Here is a 16,279-nt window from a genome sequence, read left to right as displayed (position 1 = left end):
ACAAGAATAAAAGAGAATAAAAAAGAAAGTAACTCTTGTCTTATTATGAAATAACAATGCTTTGGACATACAGCAGCATGAAAATAAAACAAGGAAAGAGGTCATCTAAAAAACGTATGCCAAGATTACAGAAAAACGGGAATTATATCTAGCAGGAAAAAGGCTGAAGCAAAAGTTTGCTAACTGCAGAAGGGTTAACACTGGTAACATACTGTGGCAGACAAGTTTCTTTTTTAAAAAAATTTTTTGAGGCTTTTTTTTTTCCCCTTTAAATTAACCCTTTCCGGTCCATATGCCACTAAGCAGGTACCAACCTAGAAAAAAAAATCATCCACTCAGCAATAGTGGCCCTTTCAAATTACCAGGGGGGTGGGGTGGGCGGAGGGGGTCCGGGGCGGGAGGAGAGGGGGGTGGGGGGAGGAAAGGGCCCGGGGTGGGGGGGGGGGGGGGGGGAGGGGCATTTCTTGTCAATTCAAGTCAGGGCGGCCACGAACGTCCCGAATCTGTTGGAAATGTCGGAGTGCAGAGACCGCCAGGTGGGCACGGAGGCTCGGGCCTTGGTGTCACCCACGTCGTCTGTGCAGTGGACAGACAGGCACTGCAAGTGGTTGCCCGGCTGGGTGGCTGAGGCCTTATTTGCAGGGAGGTCATGGGCTGCAGAGAAAAAAAGGAAGAAAGGTTAGGAGCTTGCTCCGCTCTGCAGGAGGCCCTAAGGAGGGGGGGGGGGTGCGGAGTCGGAGAGACGTGCGTGGGAAGAGAGACACCGCCCACGCCCTCTTTTCATGCCTGAAGACCGTCAGAGGAGATCTAGAGACGTCTGGTTCAAATCCCCCTGAGGTTGCCTCTGACGTGGCTGGGAGACCTCCGCCAAGGGTAGGCCCCTGGCTCCGGGTCGGCTGTTTCCCTTCAGGAGATGGGAGAATTGGGCAAGGTTTGCCCATCTCTGACGGACTAGAGTTCCCAAAAGATTAACTGGATGTGGAATAAGTTGGGAAGGCTTCCTGGAGGAGGGGTATCTAAACTGGGCATTGAAGCATATGTAGGAGTTCGCCAGCTATACGGTCAAAGGGTGGAGGGGAGGACTGTCAGGGTCCAGAACACAGCTCATTCTCTTGTCATCCTCTGGACAGACACTCGCTAAGGGCCTACTACGTGCTGGGGACTTCCTGAAACAGCAGCAAACTGCTGAGACCAGTGTCCTTTGCCCACCCCAGCTGCTTCACGAAGGGACTTGCGCTGGTGCGGGTGAGGGAGTCGGTTCCTCCCCTACACCCTCAGCGAAAATCCCTTCAATTTCCTTCTCAGTCGCACAGCACCAGAAACACCACCGATCATAGTGATGTCTGGGTTCGACAGACTTGAGGGGCAAGAGAGTCTGACAACCACTCATAACTTAGTATGAATGACACTCAAAGAGAGCACGAGCTGGGAGTTCTAAGGCAAGGAAGGAATGGAACAGTCATTTAGGGGGCTGCTAACGCGCTGGAATTGGGGGTGGGGGCCCAGCTCCGGCCGAGGGAGCACACCCAGATACTGAACTCCGTGACCGGCCCGCCCTCCTCAGCGTGCTGTTGCGCAGGCCCGGCCAGGGCCCTGTGCCAGGCAGGAGTTACCCCGCCCAGCCCGCCCTCCGGGATTAAGGGGGGGAGGCCTCCCCTGGGAGCCGAGCCACGGCCTGCAGAGAAAATCCTCCCAGAGAATGGGCCAGGCTGTGACTAAGTGAGCTCCCACCCTGGAGCCCCAGAGACACCCAGCTCAGGACCGGCATGCTGGGAGGAGCTGGGACTGGGGAGAAGGACTCTCTCCCTGGCTCATTCATCCAGTTAACAAGCCTTTACGGAGTCCCTACTATGTGCCAGGCACGGCACTAGCCTTGCAGATCAGGGAGGATTCGGTTAAGGCAGACACCGTCTTCCTCCCCCTCCTGGGGTGGACAGCAAGATCAGGAGACAGCCTCGGTGGAGTCACAGGCTGGGGCTTGAACCCCTAATCCCTGCCACATTCCCCGGCTCTCTCCGAGCCTCAGTTCCTCATCGCCCCCCAGGTGGGGGCAATGTCACCTCCCTCGGGCCTTATAAAGGCCTGGCGCACAGAGCACTCCCCAGACGGGGCTGTTGGGACTGCCATCCGTTTCTGGGGCGGCCACGAGGTGAGGGGTCCTTGCGGCCATCCAGAGGCCCCCAAGCCTCGTCCCCACCTTAGGACTAGCCACGTGGGCCCGCTCCTGCCCACGAGACTGGAGTCTTTGCTCCCATTTCACAGAAGGGGAAGCTGAGCCAGAGGTTTCAAAGCTTGTTAGTGGTGGTGTCGCTGCTGATGCCACACCCAGGGCCTCCTGGGGACAAGGTACCCCACGAAGCTAGAGGCATCAGATTCAGGGTCCCCTAGCACACAGTGGGCCCCGGATTCCAGCCCCTACACCTCTGCTCTTGAGCCCAAGCTTGCCTTACTCCCAGTGACGCCCTGCTCCCTGGTCCCCGCAAAAGGGATTTTGCTCCAAGCACTGTGAGATCTGGATTGGGGGAGGGGAGCATCTGCCAGAGAGACACAGAGAGAGAGAGAAAATTCTGAAGGGGCTTCCTCACTTCATTTCGCACACATCGTCTCAAGAAGCCAACAGAGCAGTTGCCTGGGCCCATTTTACAGACGGGAAACCGAGGCCCCCTGCCAAAGTTTGCACAGCCGGAGAAAGACGAGACCCAGGCCCAAGCCCTGCCGCCGGGCTTCCTTGCCCTGAGGCTGTGGGATGAAGGGCGCGAGATGAAGGAACGTTCTCCAAGTTCTGTGCTCAGACGCAGGAGGCCTGGGGGCCCTTCTGGAAGCGGGCTTTGCTGAGCGACGCTTCCAGACTGACCCAAACGGCTACATTTCCTAAAGACGCTTTATTGCCAAGTTATGGACGACTCCTAAACACGCCGTGCGCCGTTTCTAGAAATAGCTGCTCCTCTTACTTGGGGAGGATTTAAGGAGGGAGTGTCAGGCATACAGCTGAACCTGTCCGTGTGTGATCTCATCCCAATCCCCCCCCCTCCCCGCAAGCCCAGCAGCTGGGTGCCCCTTCTCCCCAACTGGGGGCTCAGAGTGGGGGAGGGCCTCGCCCAATGTCACAGAGCATGGGCCCACGATTCCCCAGCCTCTGCCTGGGACGAGCCAGAGAGTCTGATATCCACGGGGAATATTTTTAAGAGAGAATATTATTCTTCAGTTCCTGACAACCCCAAAGCATGACCAAACTCATCCTCCCTCCGGATTCATTCCAGTCGGGGGGACCCAACACGCCCTAGGTCTGCCGCTACCCCCCCCACCCACCCCCACCCACCCCCCTCCGGCTGCGGATAAATCAGTCCCATGGAAGCGGCCTCAAGTCAGGGCCTGCCCCTACTCGAGAGAGGCCCTCACTCCCCGCTCCCCCGGGGGGCAGGCATGCGGCCCCCCAGGCCAGTACCCAGAGATACAACCACCCCTCGCTGAGCTCACAGGGTCAGGGGAGACCCTGCAGCTGCTCAGCGCACCGCGGAAACTGATGTGGAGTGTCACATTTTCCACTTGTTAGCTCTCAGCCTCCCCCGTCGGACTGTGCCTGCAGAGGGGAGAAGGTCTGTCTGTTTGCCACAGCACCCCATGCACAGGAGGTGCTCTGTTGGGACCTGTAGGCCGTGAAGTGAGCCTCATCCCTATTTGACAGATGGGAAGACTGAGGCCCCAGAGGGCATGGAACTGCCCTGGGGTCGCCGGGGGCCAGGCCACCAGCTTGGACCAGCCCTCTCCTTTTAGTCCAGGATTCCCCAAGGGCTGGGCTGAGGTGGAATCCCAGATCCCCCATACCTGGGCAGCTGGCCCCATCTGCAGAGTCTCAGTTTCTCCATCTGTAACTTGGGGATGGTGATCCCTGGCAGGCCCATCTCAGAGCGGCTTGGGGAGACCATACAAGAAAAAGAGGGGATAACAGTGTGCATGTGGGGGTCAGTCCTTGAGGCATCAACTCAAAATGTGTCACCCTGAATGTGCCTCCCCCCTGTGCAGGCAGCACAGGGGCCAAGGGGAGGAGCTTTGGGGTCACGGGACCCGATGTCACGCCCGCCCAGCAAGAAAGGGCTGCGGGGCAGTTTTTAAAGACATTCCCCTCTTGGCCAGAACAGACCACCTCAGTCCCCAATCCAGGGGCAGGGCCTGGAGCTGCCCCCCCCCACCCCGCCCCTGGCTGAGCGATCCCGCCCTTCCTCAGCTCCCCCTCCCTTAACAAGCTCAGCACTTGACTTGGTCATTTTTGCCACCAACTTGGAATCACGGTATCGGGGTACCGGCTGCCTCCGGCTCACCCCACTGTGAACATGAGACCGTGTCGGGTTTTGCCTTCAGTGCTTCTCCAGCCACGACAGGGGTCAGTGAATTCCACGAGGGGAAAGGCAGGACCCCGAGCCGGTGCAAAAGCAGGGAGCACACGAGTAACCCAAGTGATGCCACATTCCCTTACCGGGTTCAACAATGGCAGCGCCTGCCGTTTGCGGAGCACAGGACTTCTGCGCACTTCACTTGAGCCCCCCGAACCTCAGCCCCAGAAAATGGGGGAAATAATAGGACTGGCCGCCATGGAGGCTGTTACGAGGATTAAATGAAATGATCCATGTAAAAGGCTTAGCACGCGGCCTAGCACACAGCAAGCACACTCCCTGCCTGAGCGGGGAGACCCGCGGGGCCTGCCAGGACGGCCCGGGGACCCCTTTGGCCTGGGGTTGGAGGGAGGAGGGGAAAAGACACGCATCTGTCTCCCTGGGGACACCTCGTTGTTGATTTCACTTCTGGGGAGGCCGCCCACACCCATGGAGGGGACTGACTGAGCTTTCTTTTTCAGAGTCCGCAAAACAGACCTTGTCACCGCCTTGCCCTGCACTCAGTATCCCCAGGGCTGGGTTCCAATTCGCATGAGGCACGTGGCCCAGGGGTCGTGAGCTTGGTGGGGGCAGCTGCCCGCCCCCGCCTCCCCGCCCCGAACCAGGGCTTGGTGACACAGTACCTACCTACCCCTCTGTCCTCGAACCCTCAGAAAGGGGACTTCTGCCCGGCCACCTCCTGCCCACCCCACCCCCCCGCCCCCTGTTGCCGCCCTCCATACGGAAGGCCGGAGGTATGGGGGAGGGGGCTGTGGAGGTCAGGGTGGCCTCCCAACTGGCACCCAGATCAAGGGCCCCCCCGGGTACTGATCCAGGGTGTGGCCTGAGCAAGGTGCTAACCTGTGCTGTCACGGGCGAAGACTTGAGCACATGAGGAGCCTCCCCAAAAGGTTAGCTGCTCTCAGGATTATTACCCTCACTGTTCTTCAACAGCCCAGGGCCTTGCAGGCATCAGACCTAATACTGCCCGTACGCCAGCAGGGGATACTGGCCACGGGACCGTCTCTTCGTCTCCGTGGGCCCGTGGCGGGGGGGCGGGGGGTGTCTGCCCCACCCCCTGCCCACCAACGGGTGGGGGGACCGGGGTGCGATCCCAGGCGGAGCAGGCAAATTAGAATTCCGTGCGTATTTTTAACTCAAAGCTTATGTAAGGAGCAGTGTGGGCCCCAGCACACAATAGCGAATGACTCTCGCCCGACTCACCCTCGCCGGATTCCGACAAAGGGAAATGTATTTTGGTTTTTCCTTTATTTGGACCTGGCAGGGGGAGACACTGGCGTCTGACAGCTGCCACTCAGCTGGGGGGGGGGGGGGGGGGGGGCTGGGCCCCTGGGCCTGGAAGCAGAAGCAGGCCGGGGAGCCACGGGGTTGGGCCACGTCCCATCGGCCCTTCTGTCCTGCAGCCTGGGAGTCCCGTGGGCCCCCAGACACATCTGTGATCCTCCTGGCTCCTGTTCCCCATCTCCAAGAGAGGCCCGGCTAGCTCTGGACATTGAACATCGCCTTTCACTCCTGCCCAGGCCCCAGAGTCCAGGCACCAGGGAGGGAAGAGGCTGCCTCCAAAATCCACCTGCTTCTCTCCTGCCCCCCTGCCTCCACCCCGGTCCAGGCCCCCACTGTCTCCCGCCTGCGGTGGCCTTGTGCTGGCCCCCAAGCCCATTTCCCCCCGCTGTGAGTCAGGTGACTTTCCTAAAGCGTCAACCAGAGCAGGCCCCTCTCCTGCTTAAGCCTTCCATGGCTCCCCAGGGCCCCCAAGATAAAGCTCCCAGCTCCGCATAACCTGGCCTGCTCCCCTCTTGGGCCTCCAGCCTCAGAGTCTCAACAGAGCCCTGATCCTTCCCACCTCCACAACCCTGCTCCTGACGTTCCTTCTGCCTAGAACACCCTCTCCTCCTCACCCCTGCTGACTCCCACCATCCACCTGGCTGTCAGCCTTTTGGCAACGTTTCTCTGACGTCCCTACTCTGAGGCATGTGACCCCTCTCCCTGCTCACAGATGGCACCTCTGTCCCCAGGTCCCCCAGTGGCAAGGATAGCACCAGTGACCCCCTAGCACTGATACATCTCACCCTGGCAGAGGGGGAGTCCGGGTTCAGGGCCCCTCTGTCACAAGCAGCCAAAGATGGAAAACATCATGGTGGGGTGGGGGTGGGAGTGGTTTGGAGTCAGATGACCAAGGTCTGCATCTTGGTCCCTGGCACTTCCCCAGCAGGCTGACCTCGGGCAAATCACTGCCCCTCTCTGAGCCTCAGCTTCCTTCCCCGTGAAATGGGACAAGCACCCCACTCGTTGGCCAGTCACACCAGGCTCTCCGGTGCCCGGCACGCGGCAGGTGCTCAGGTAACGGCCACCAGCTATCACAGCAGACAGAAGCCACGGAAGGGAGTCTTGCCCAGGGGTGGCCAAAGTCCCCTTTCTAAGGCAGCACTAAGGCCCATCTCCAAGAACCCACCCCTGGGGATGTGGGGGACCCCTACCACCCAGCTGGAACCCTTCCGCAGAGCCCCACAACCCCAAAGCGGGCCGCTCCTCGGCTGCCCGTCCACAGTGCGTCCCCGGGCCGTGTCCCCTCCTCCGGGGAGGTACACAGGCTCCAGGAGACTCACCCACTTTGGGCTCAGAGCAGGAACAGCAAATCTAAACCGGATGCCGGCTGCACAAAGAGAGTCCATCCACAGAGCCACGAACCAAGCCGGAAAGTGGCAAACCCAAAGCCCCACACCAATCCTCCCCCACACTCGGCAGCTTTAGGGGAGCCCCGGCTCTGCGTGCGCTGAAGCCTAGATTCACATCCCACCCCCATCTGAATCTCACCAGCTCCGTGGCCTTGGGCCGGCTCAACTTGCTGAGCCTCAGTTTCCGCATCTGTAGAAGGGGATGACAATCCCTCCTGTGTCCAGTCCCTGTCAGAGGAGCCTGGTCTAGGGGCCCTGAAGGCAGACACACCCACGAGGATCCCAGCTGTCCCTCTGGTCCCTGGCGCACAGTAGGCACCCGATAAGGATTTGTTACATATTTTATGCTTTGCTGTGTGACCTTGGGCAGGTCACTCTCCCCCTCTGGGCCTGTTTGGGCCTCTCTAAGATGACTGATAGTAGACAGATATACAACCTCCTTGACTCTTTTTATTCCTTTGGGGAAATGAGATTTTACATTCGACGTGGGCAGGAAGTATCCCCACGTGAGGGGCACTAAGATACTCGGCCTGAATAAGCCCCAGGAAACGGCACCCGCAACCTCAGGGATCAGGAACGGGGGGCTGGTGGCTGGCGGCCTGACTGACTCTCCATCCGGGCATCTGCCGGCATCCCCTACCCTTTCTCTGCCCGCCCTTCAAGGACGGCTTCTGTGTCACTGTGACAAATGAGGAAAGGAAAAAGATGACCATGTCCCATGTCCCCAGTCCCATCAGCTCCAGGGATGTTAAGCGGGAGCACTGACCTCAGGCTCCCTGCGGGCCGGACCTCGGCCCGTATCTCATCGGATGACGCCAACACCTGGGGAGAGAGGGCCCGACACCCCAGCTCATTTCACAGGGGAGGAAACGGAGGTTCAGAGAGGGGACGTCGCTGACCCACGGTCACACAGCTAGCCAGTGGCCGAGCCTGGGTCACTCCCAGGTCTGTCTGATGCCAACGTGTGTGGGTGCATCAAAGTCACATGAAAAAGTAAGACGTCCCAGCCAAGGTGGCAGGTGTTACCCCCCCCAACCCCATCCCTCCTCTTTCCGTCTCCCTCTCAACACCCGCGCACTATTCTTTCTCAGTCTCCCTTGTTCTCTGTCTCTCTCTGCGTCTCTGGTGCTCTCTCTCCCTCCCTCCCCTCTTCCCCATCTTTCCCGGACACCAACGCTCGCTTTTTGGGGAAGGATCCTAAGGCTCACAGATGGGATGAGAATGACCCAGGGTGACAGAGTAGCCAAGGACAAAACCCGAGGCCCCATCCGAAGCTTTCTCCACGGACGCTGCCTGAGTTTCCACATCAGCCCCCTCTGATGGGGGCGACACGGAGCTTGCACGGGGGCTCCCGAGAGGTAGAAAGGGCCCCCCCACCAACGATCAGGGGGGGACCCTGTGAGGCCCCACCTTCCCCAGCCCCACGAGGGTGAAGAAGGGGCTCGCGCTGGCCCGCTGGGACAACGGAGTCTGGTGCGAGGCTCGGCCAGGCCCCTGGAAGGCTTCGGAAATTAATTGGAGTTGACTTGGCTGAGGGCAGCTGTCATTTAGATTGAGAACTGGCTGAGGGCTCCACTGAGGCGAAGCAGCAAGGGCATCGTGGGGACCAGGCTGCTGAGCGCTGGGAATGGGGGGCGGGGGCTGAATGCCGGAGACCTTCTGCAGCCCTGGAGGAGGAGACGGGGTGGCATCGGAGGCCCAGACTCCCCGGGATGGACGGGGCAGGCCCCTCACCCCAGCCCGAGCCTCCGATCGGGCTCCCTCTCCTGGCGCCTCTGGACACACAGCCAGTGACCTGTGACAGATGCAGCCCCGTGCACCCCCCGGGCCACTCCCGGCCTGTGTGCTGCAGAGACGTGACAGGCTGGGGAGGGGGGGGGGCTTCAGGCCGACCCCTGAGCCTGCCCCTTCCTTCTGACAGTGCCCACAGTGGCCCAGCAAGGGGGCCAGAGCAGGAAGACCACTCACGGCCCGCAGAGTCCAAAGCGCCAGGTTTCAGCCTCAGCCTTGGGGACGCGAGCTGCCCCCCCAGCCTGTGTTCTCATCCGTGAAATGGGGACGGAGGCAGTATTATTCTGAGAGAACCACCAGAAGGGTCCGGCGGGATCGCAAGCAGAGCAGTTAGCACCCTGCCAGGCACCAAGGACGCCCGGACAGACAGATGCTGCTATGAGCGTCTCTAGTAGGATTGTTAGATTTGAGACACTCTCCAGCCCCCGTCTCTGGCAGAGTGCTCCCAACCGTCTGTTTTCTCTCGCCTTCTCACTGGCAATTTGTTCCCCTTGGCACCGGAGCCACCCCCGGCCACCCCTGGCCAACCTATTGCTGGGTGGCCCTGGGCAGGATGCTGCCCCTCTCTGGGCTCCCGCCTGCGCACCTGTGCCCTGGGAGCGACCCAGCGCCAGGGTAGACACCTCCCCGGAGCCCCCAGCACCCTGCCTGGCGTGCAGCGGGCCCTTCAATAAATGTACTAAACTAAACTAAAACAAATACACACACACGTTCCTGTTGAGGTAGAGCCTCGTCGCTTTCAGCCCACGGAAGGAGAGACCAGATTTAGCGACACCTTGGAATTTAAAACAGTTTTTAAAGTGCTGATGCTTTAGGTGGAGGCTCTTGGGGACACCTGCCCCGCCCACCCATCCGGGGCCTGCGGGAGCTCTGCGGTCCTCCCACCGTGGGGGGCTGTGTGTCCCATAGTGCTTCTGCGTCCCCAAGGAAGGGCTCTGCACGGGGGTCAGTTGTGGAAGAGTCACGCGCTTTGCAGACAGGGGCTTGGATTCAAATCCCAACCCTGCCACCGTCAGGCTGGGGGACCCTGCATCAGCTCCTCGACCTGAGTCTCCACTTCCTCACCTGAAAAAATGTGTCCGGTCATTCCTGCCTTGCCGACAGGGGCAACGGGCTGGTACCCAGGTGCCTGGTACCCACAGGACCCTTGATGTCCCGTTCCCATCATCATTCTCCAAACCTGAGGCTTCCTCGGGCAGCCTGGAAGAGGGGGCCCTCGAGACAGCAATAACAGGAGGGCGATGGGCCAAAGCATCACTACTGAACAGGTGTGCCCAGCTGTATGTGGGGCACGGGACTCGGAGAAGTGATCCCAGCACAGAGCTCCCAGCACCCCCACCCAGAGTTCTCAGACTGATGGAGAGTTACTCCACAAACACGTAAGCGCAAAACAGAGCGTTGTCGCTCCCACAGCAAAAGGCTGGCCTGTGTCATCGACGCAGGGCACAGGTGGGGGTATCTGGGAAGAATTCACAGAGGAAAGGGCATACAGGGGGGCTTACGAATGCACATAAAGCTTCGCAGCAAGAGAAGCAAGAGGTACGCCCCAGGCCAGTGCCGTCAGGGGCCCCGATTCAAGGCGTGGGGGACAGGGAGGAGGAGAAATCTGCAAAGTTGAAATGAAGCCAGTCACAGGGGACCCTGGACGCCCCAGGAAGTGGCTCTGTTCCTGAGAGCAGAAGGGAGCCAAAGTAGGCTTGTGAGCCGGAGAGGGGCGTTGGGAATCTGTCAAAACGAGTAAGAAGCTCCCACCTCATCCATTCCAGCCTTAGCATGGGACACCTGACTTAGAAACACATTCCACTGGGGACAGGGTCCTTTGTGTTCCACCACTCTCAGCAAGAGGGGGGGTCCGATCCCAACCCCGAGAGAATGGTACTCTGGGAGAGCTCTGGTCTAACTGGATGGGCCGTTCCTCCCCAGCAGCTTCTGAGTTAGATGCCTATAACCCGGGTCCCCAAGAACCCTACTTCCGTCTTGCCATGTCTCAGCTGATGACCTCTGCAAGGCACTCCGCTCCACCTCTCTGTACCTCTACCTCCCTTCCACACGATGGACGTGAACATCGTGCCCTGTGCATTTACATAAACGAATTCTCTCTGAGGACACTGGTGGGGAAACCAAGGCACAAAAGACACACATCCCGGGTTATCCAACAGTAAGCAGAAGCATCGAGGGGAAGTTCCCTGATCTCTCTGCATCTGAGTTTCCCCATGTGTGAAATGAGACCACACACCTACCGGGCAGAGCAGCTGGGAGAATGAATACAATACCATTAACAATAACAGACAACAATTAGAGTTAATACCTGTCACAACCTCATCCCTCACCATAACCCTGGAGGACGGCTTCTATTCTCCCAACCCCTTTTTCACAGGTGAAGGACCTGCCAGCGTCAGCAACCTACAGTTCATGGATCAAGTCCGGCCCACTGTCTGACTTTATCAATAAAGTTTTATTGGTACACGGTCACACTCAAACACTTACATTTAGTCCATGGCTGTTTCATGCTACGGGGGCAGATTTGAGTAGTTGTGACAGAGACTCTGTAACCCATCAACGTAAAATATTCACTCTCAGGCCCTCTACAGTGAAAGTTGGCTGACCCTGAACCTGAGGCTTATAGAGATGACGTCACTTGTCTATGTGAGTTCACACAAGTAGGAAGGAGCAACCAGGCAGCCAGTAGGCACTCAATACATGCTTCCTAGAAACATGTTTATATGTGAACAATGCTGCTAATCTGTGAAGACCCTTAAGGAATCAGAAATGTCCTCCCTGTTCACTGTGTCCCTGGTATTCCTTCTCGGGCCACCTCCCTCCTCCCTGCCTTCTTATTTAAAAGTCAGTAGGGGCGCCTGGGTGGCTCAGTCGGTTAAGCGTCCGACTTCAGCTCAGGTCATGATCTCACAGTCTGTGAGTTCGAGCCCCGTGTCAGGCTCTGTGCTGACCGCTCAGAACCTGGAGCCTGTTTCAGATTCTGTGTCTCCCTCTCTCTCTGACCGTCCCCCGTTCATGCTCTGTCTCTCTCTGTCTCAAAAATAAATAAACGTTAAAAAAAAATCATTCCAGAATGTATCTACGACGCAGCAAAAGAGAAACGTGGGCCCTCCAAGGCAGAGTGAGTCAGCCACATCAGGCCAGGGGAGACGGGCGCCCCCCCCCAGAAGGAGGTTGTCACAGCTCAGTCTCCCCTCGTGGAAAGATAGGGACGGGCTGGGCACAAGCGGGCCCAAGGGGACACCAGTGGACAGAGCACAGGCCCTATGGCAGGCCCCGGGGTCTTCTCACTGGCTCATCTCGTTTATTCCCTCAGCGATCCTATCGGAGCCAAGGTCACACAGCGAGAAAGCGAAGCGTCGGAATCCAAACCCAGGTCTGTGTGAGTCCACGGGCCGTATTGTCTTACCCACCCGTGGCATCTGCCTGGCCTGGGGGAGAGAGATGGGTGGAACAAGGGAAGCTGGTCTGGGTTTGGGGGGAGCCGGTCGGTCACTCCCAGCAAAACAAGAGGGAACAGAGCCTCTGGATCGCCGGTGGCGGGCACACACATCCTGAGCTCCCGTGTTCCGAGGGATCTGGCAGGTCGGGCCTACACTTTAGAGGGGAGGTGTGCCTGCCACCCCAGCTTGCGTTCCCTCCCTCCCCTGCTGCAGGAAACCGGGGCCCAGCTCTGCCAGAAGCTGGCTGTGTGACTTCAAATGCATCACTCACCCTCTCTGGGCCGCCGTTCCCTTTTGTAAGTGGCAGGAGTCCCTACGGCCAGGCCTGTGATTCTGTGACCTAAAGAGGCCATCCAAGTAGGTACTGCCCACCCCAAATTCTGCTGTGGACTGACGGGAAAGGCTGGCTAAGCTGTACCTCGAGGACAGACAGGGAACGGCTCCGCCCTTTGTGTGCCCAGTGGGGCCTGCAATGCCCAGAGTGAGTCTCTGGGGTTGACCTGGGAAGAAGGTAGGGTATGGATTCTGCGGGGAAGGCGGGGGCCACCACATTCCTTCCATGGCAGAGGTCATACCCCCTTGTCCCTGTGGTTTTCTGAAAAGACTGGGCTAGCCGTGCTGTAAATTGGAGAAACTGAGGCCAGAGAGGAGTGAGTCAGGAGCAGAAGCGTGAATAGATCAGAGGACTCCTGCCTGCTTGCCCAAGCCAGCACTCAGTCCTCTCTTCATCCGTAAGGTCTGACAGTGGAGTTTGCAGTATGCTGTCACCAAGTGGTGGCAACACTACGCGTGCCTGCTCTCCCCTCTTTCTGGACCACTACGGTCACTTTTTTCTTCATCTAAGTCAACCCTTCTGTCTCCTCCTTCCTCAGGTAGGTCTTTCCAAGACCCTCAGTGGACTCCAAAGTGCACTGTATTATAACACCCAGTGCTAACCCTGACCCCTCATAGTTGTCCTACCCTCTACCTCAACCCCTAGAACACGAGTTCCATGAAATCAGAGCCTGGTCTCCCTTAATCACCACTGTGGCCCATGGTAGACCCTCAACCAGTTTGTGCTGACCCATCAATTCCTAGGAGCAGGCATAAACCCTAAAGGATCAGTGAAATAAGGAAGCTGAAACTACATCGCCTGGGCCTCCAGACAGACCTGCATAAGAACTTTTCAAGGCTTCCTGATGCCAATGAAGCAAGCCTTCATTAAGAGACTTTCCCACTGACCCCCACCCCAAAATTTACTGAGAGGGGCCACATCCCCTCACAGACTTATTATCCAGCAATGGAGGAATTACATCCACTTCCTTCCAAGTCTGGAGGCTACAATTCGCCCAATTTATTTTAGACCCTGCTCGTGCATGGGGAAGCCACAAAATGCAGATGCCTTTTGAACGGAAAGAAAAATTCGGTGGGGAGAGGCAGGGGTCCGCTGACAAATGCCAGAAATTCCCTCCCACCTTAGAACCACTACCCAGGAAGACCCCTTTCCCAACCAACACCCCCACCCAGCCCACCGTGATCTTAGGCACCCCTCCTGCCTACTGGCCCCGAGCCCCTGAACCCACTCAGACAGCCTCTGAGATGAGTATTCACGCGGACACCGGGCAAGGGAATCCGTTGAATAACCTCCAACATTCCCACCATCTCTGTGTTCCCTTCTTCTTCAGGGAAGGAGACCAGATCCCAGACACTCGTTCTAGAAGTTCCATGTCCATCCCTGCATCGGGACCTCCCACCAACCTACAGAAGGAGGGCCTGCTACTCCTTCGTAAAGGAGGCGGAAACAGGTGCACTTAAAGGAGGCCGAAACAGGTGCACAGAAGCGAGATGCCCGCCCAACGCCACGCAGCAAGGGAGCAACCGAGACAGGATGAAGTCAAGTCCTTTCCCCAAGGCTCGGGTACTTGCACAGTAAGCCAGAAAGACAGAGGAGAAGAGGGAGCGAAAAGAAGGGAGAGAGGAGAAGGAAAGAAAAAAAAGAAGATTCCCTCTCTCCTAAAGGGCTGTCACCCTCCCTTCCCTCCTGGTCCGCCCACTGTAAGTCTGGAAGCACCTGCCACTTTCTCGGGAGTGAGAAGAAGCTAGCATGCCATCCGACGAGGGCATCTGATCCAGGCCAGGCCCCGCCCACTGCAGGGTCTGAGCCCTGGGGAACCAGGCCTCTAGGGAGGGAAGCGGGACAATAGGGAAAAGCCTCTGCCCTCAGGTGCGTGGGTCACCCACCTGAGCGAAACTCTTGCAGAGGGAGGTTTCCAGTTGCCATGGGGGGAGGGTGGGGGGGCGCAGGGGGCAGGGCATCTGTTGCTAAGCAACAGGCTTGCACCAACAACCTACCCAGAGATCATGACATGCTTGGGTTATAACAAGTCCCTGATCTTGGGGGCCCCTATGACATAGCTCAGGAGCTCTGTGCATCTGAAACTGGGCTGTCCACGCTCTGGAAAACCGTGTGGATGATTCTCAAAAAATTAAAAATAGACCTACCCTATGACCCAGCAATAGCACTGCTAGGAATTTACCTAGGGGATACAGGAGTGCTGATGCCTAGGGGCACTTGTACCCCGATGTTTATAGCAGCACTCTCAACAATAGCCAAATTGTGGAAAGAGCCTAAATGTCCATCAACTGATGAATGGATAAAGAAATTGTGGTTTAGATACACAATGGAATACTACTTGGCAACGAGAAAGAATGAAATCCTGCCATTTGCAACAACGTGGATGGAACTGGAAAGTCTGAGTGTTACGCTGAGTGAAATAAGTCAGGCAGAGAAAGACAGGTATCATACGTTTTCACTCTTATGTGGATCTTGAGAAACTTAACCGAAGGCCATGAGGGAAGGGAAGGGGAAAAAATAGTTACAAACAGAGAGGGAGGGAGGCAAACCACAAGAGACTCTTAAATACAGGGCGCCTGGGTGGCGCAGTCAGTTAAGCGTCCGACTTCAGCCAGGTCACGATCTCGCGGTCCGTGAGTTCGAGCCCCGCGTCAGGCTCTGGGCTGTGGCTCGGAGCCTGGAGCCTGTTTCCGATTCTGTGTCTCCCTCTCTCTCTGCCCCTCCCCCGTTCATGCTCTGTCTCTCTCTGTCCCAAAAAAAAATAAACATTGAAAAAAAAAATTAAAAAAAAAAAAAAGAGACTCTTAAATACAGAGAACAAACGGAGGGTTGGTGGGGGGAGTCGGGGAGAAGGGAAAATGGGTGATGGGCATTGAGGAGGGCACCTGTTGGGGTGAGCTCTGGGTGTTGTATGTAAGCGATGAACCACGGGAATCTACTCCCAAAACCCAGAGCCCACTGTACATGCTGTATGTTAGCCAATTTGACATTAAATTATATTTTAAAAATAAATAAATAAATAAAATAAAATAAAATAAAATAAAATAAAACAATAAAACTGGGCTGTCCAACACGGCAGCCACTAGTCTCATGTGGCCTTTTAAGTTTAAAAATCAATTCCTCGGGGTGCCTAGGTGACTCAGTTGGTTAAGCATCCGACTTCGGCTCAGGTCACGATCTCACGGTCCGTGAGTTCGAGCCCCGCGTCAGGCTCTGTGCTGACAGCTCAGAGCCTGGAGCCTGCTTCAGATTCTGTGTTTCCCTCTCTCTGCCCCTCCCCAACTCATTCTCTCCCTCTCTCTCTCTCTCTCTCTGTCTCTCTCTCTCTCTCTCAAATAAATAAACATGAAAAAAATTAAAAACATAAAATAAAAATCAATTCCTGATTCACAACTAACCACGCTGCAAGTATTCAACAACCATCTGTGGCCGGTGGTCACTGTCCCTGACAGCACAGGCAGAGGACCTCTCCATCATCGTGGAAAGTTCTATTGGACGGCACTGGTCTAGAATTATCATCTACGAGGTCCCAGTCTGTGTCAACGGGTTTTCTTACAAAAGGCAAGCTCCATCGTTTTTCCAATAGAAGTTTCTATAGATGGAGGTAAACGGGGGGGGGGGGGCTGGGATAATCCTTTTCCCAGA

At 57.1% G+C, this 16,279-nt stretch overlaps 1 protein-coding gene across 2 annotated transcripts in view; it reads right to left on the bottom strand.

Annotated features, from left to right (window-relative positions):
- Positions 1-431: 431 nt before the first annotated feature.
- MN1 (MN1 proto-oncogene, transcriptional regulator) overlaps positions 432-16,279 on the bottom strand; it is a 45,055-nt gene continuing 29,207 nt past the window's right edge. Inside the window, exon 2 of one of the 2 annotated variants that reach the window (XM_045041613.1) lies at positions 432-654. In XM_045041613.1, coding sequence (XP_044897548.1) covers positions 473-654 — 182 coding nt within the window. In that variant the 3' untranslated portion in view covers positions 432-472. Of the gene's footprint in view, positions 655-3,825; positions 3,913-16,279 lie in introns of those variants that run through there. The other variant, XM_045041616.1, reaches the window with a different exon arrangement.

This window comes from Felis catus, chromosome D3, assembly GCF_018350175.1.
Source record: "Felis catus isolate Fca126 chromosome D3, F.catus_Fca126_mat1.0, whole genome shotgun sequence".
NCBI lineage: Eukaryota > Metazoa > Chordata > Mammalia > Carnivora > Felidae > Felis > Felis catus.
The sequence above is the reverse complement of the archived record's forward strand: the minus strand, read 5'-3'. Positions and strand labels throughout refer to the sequence as shown.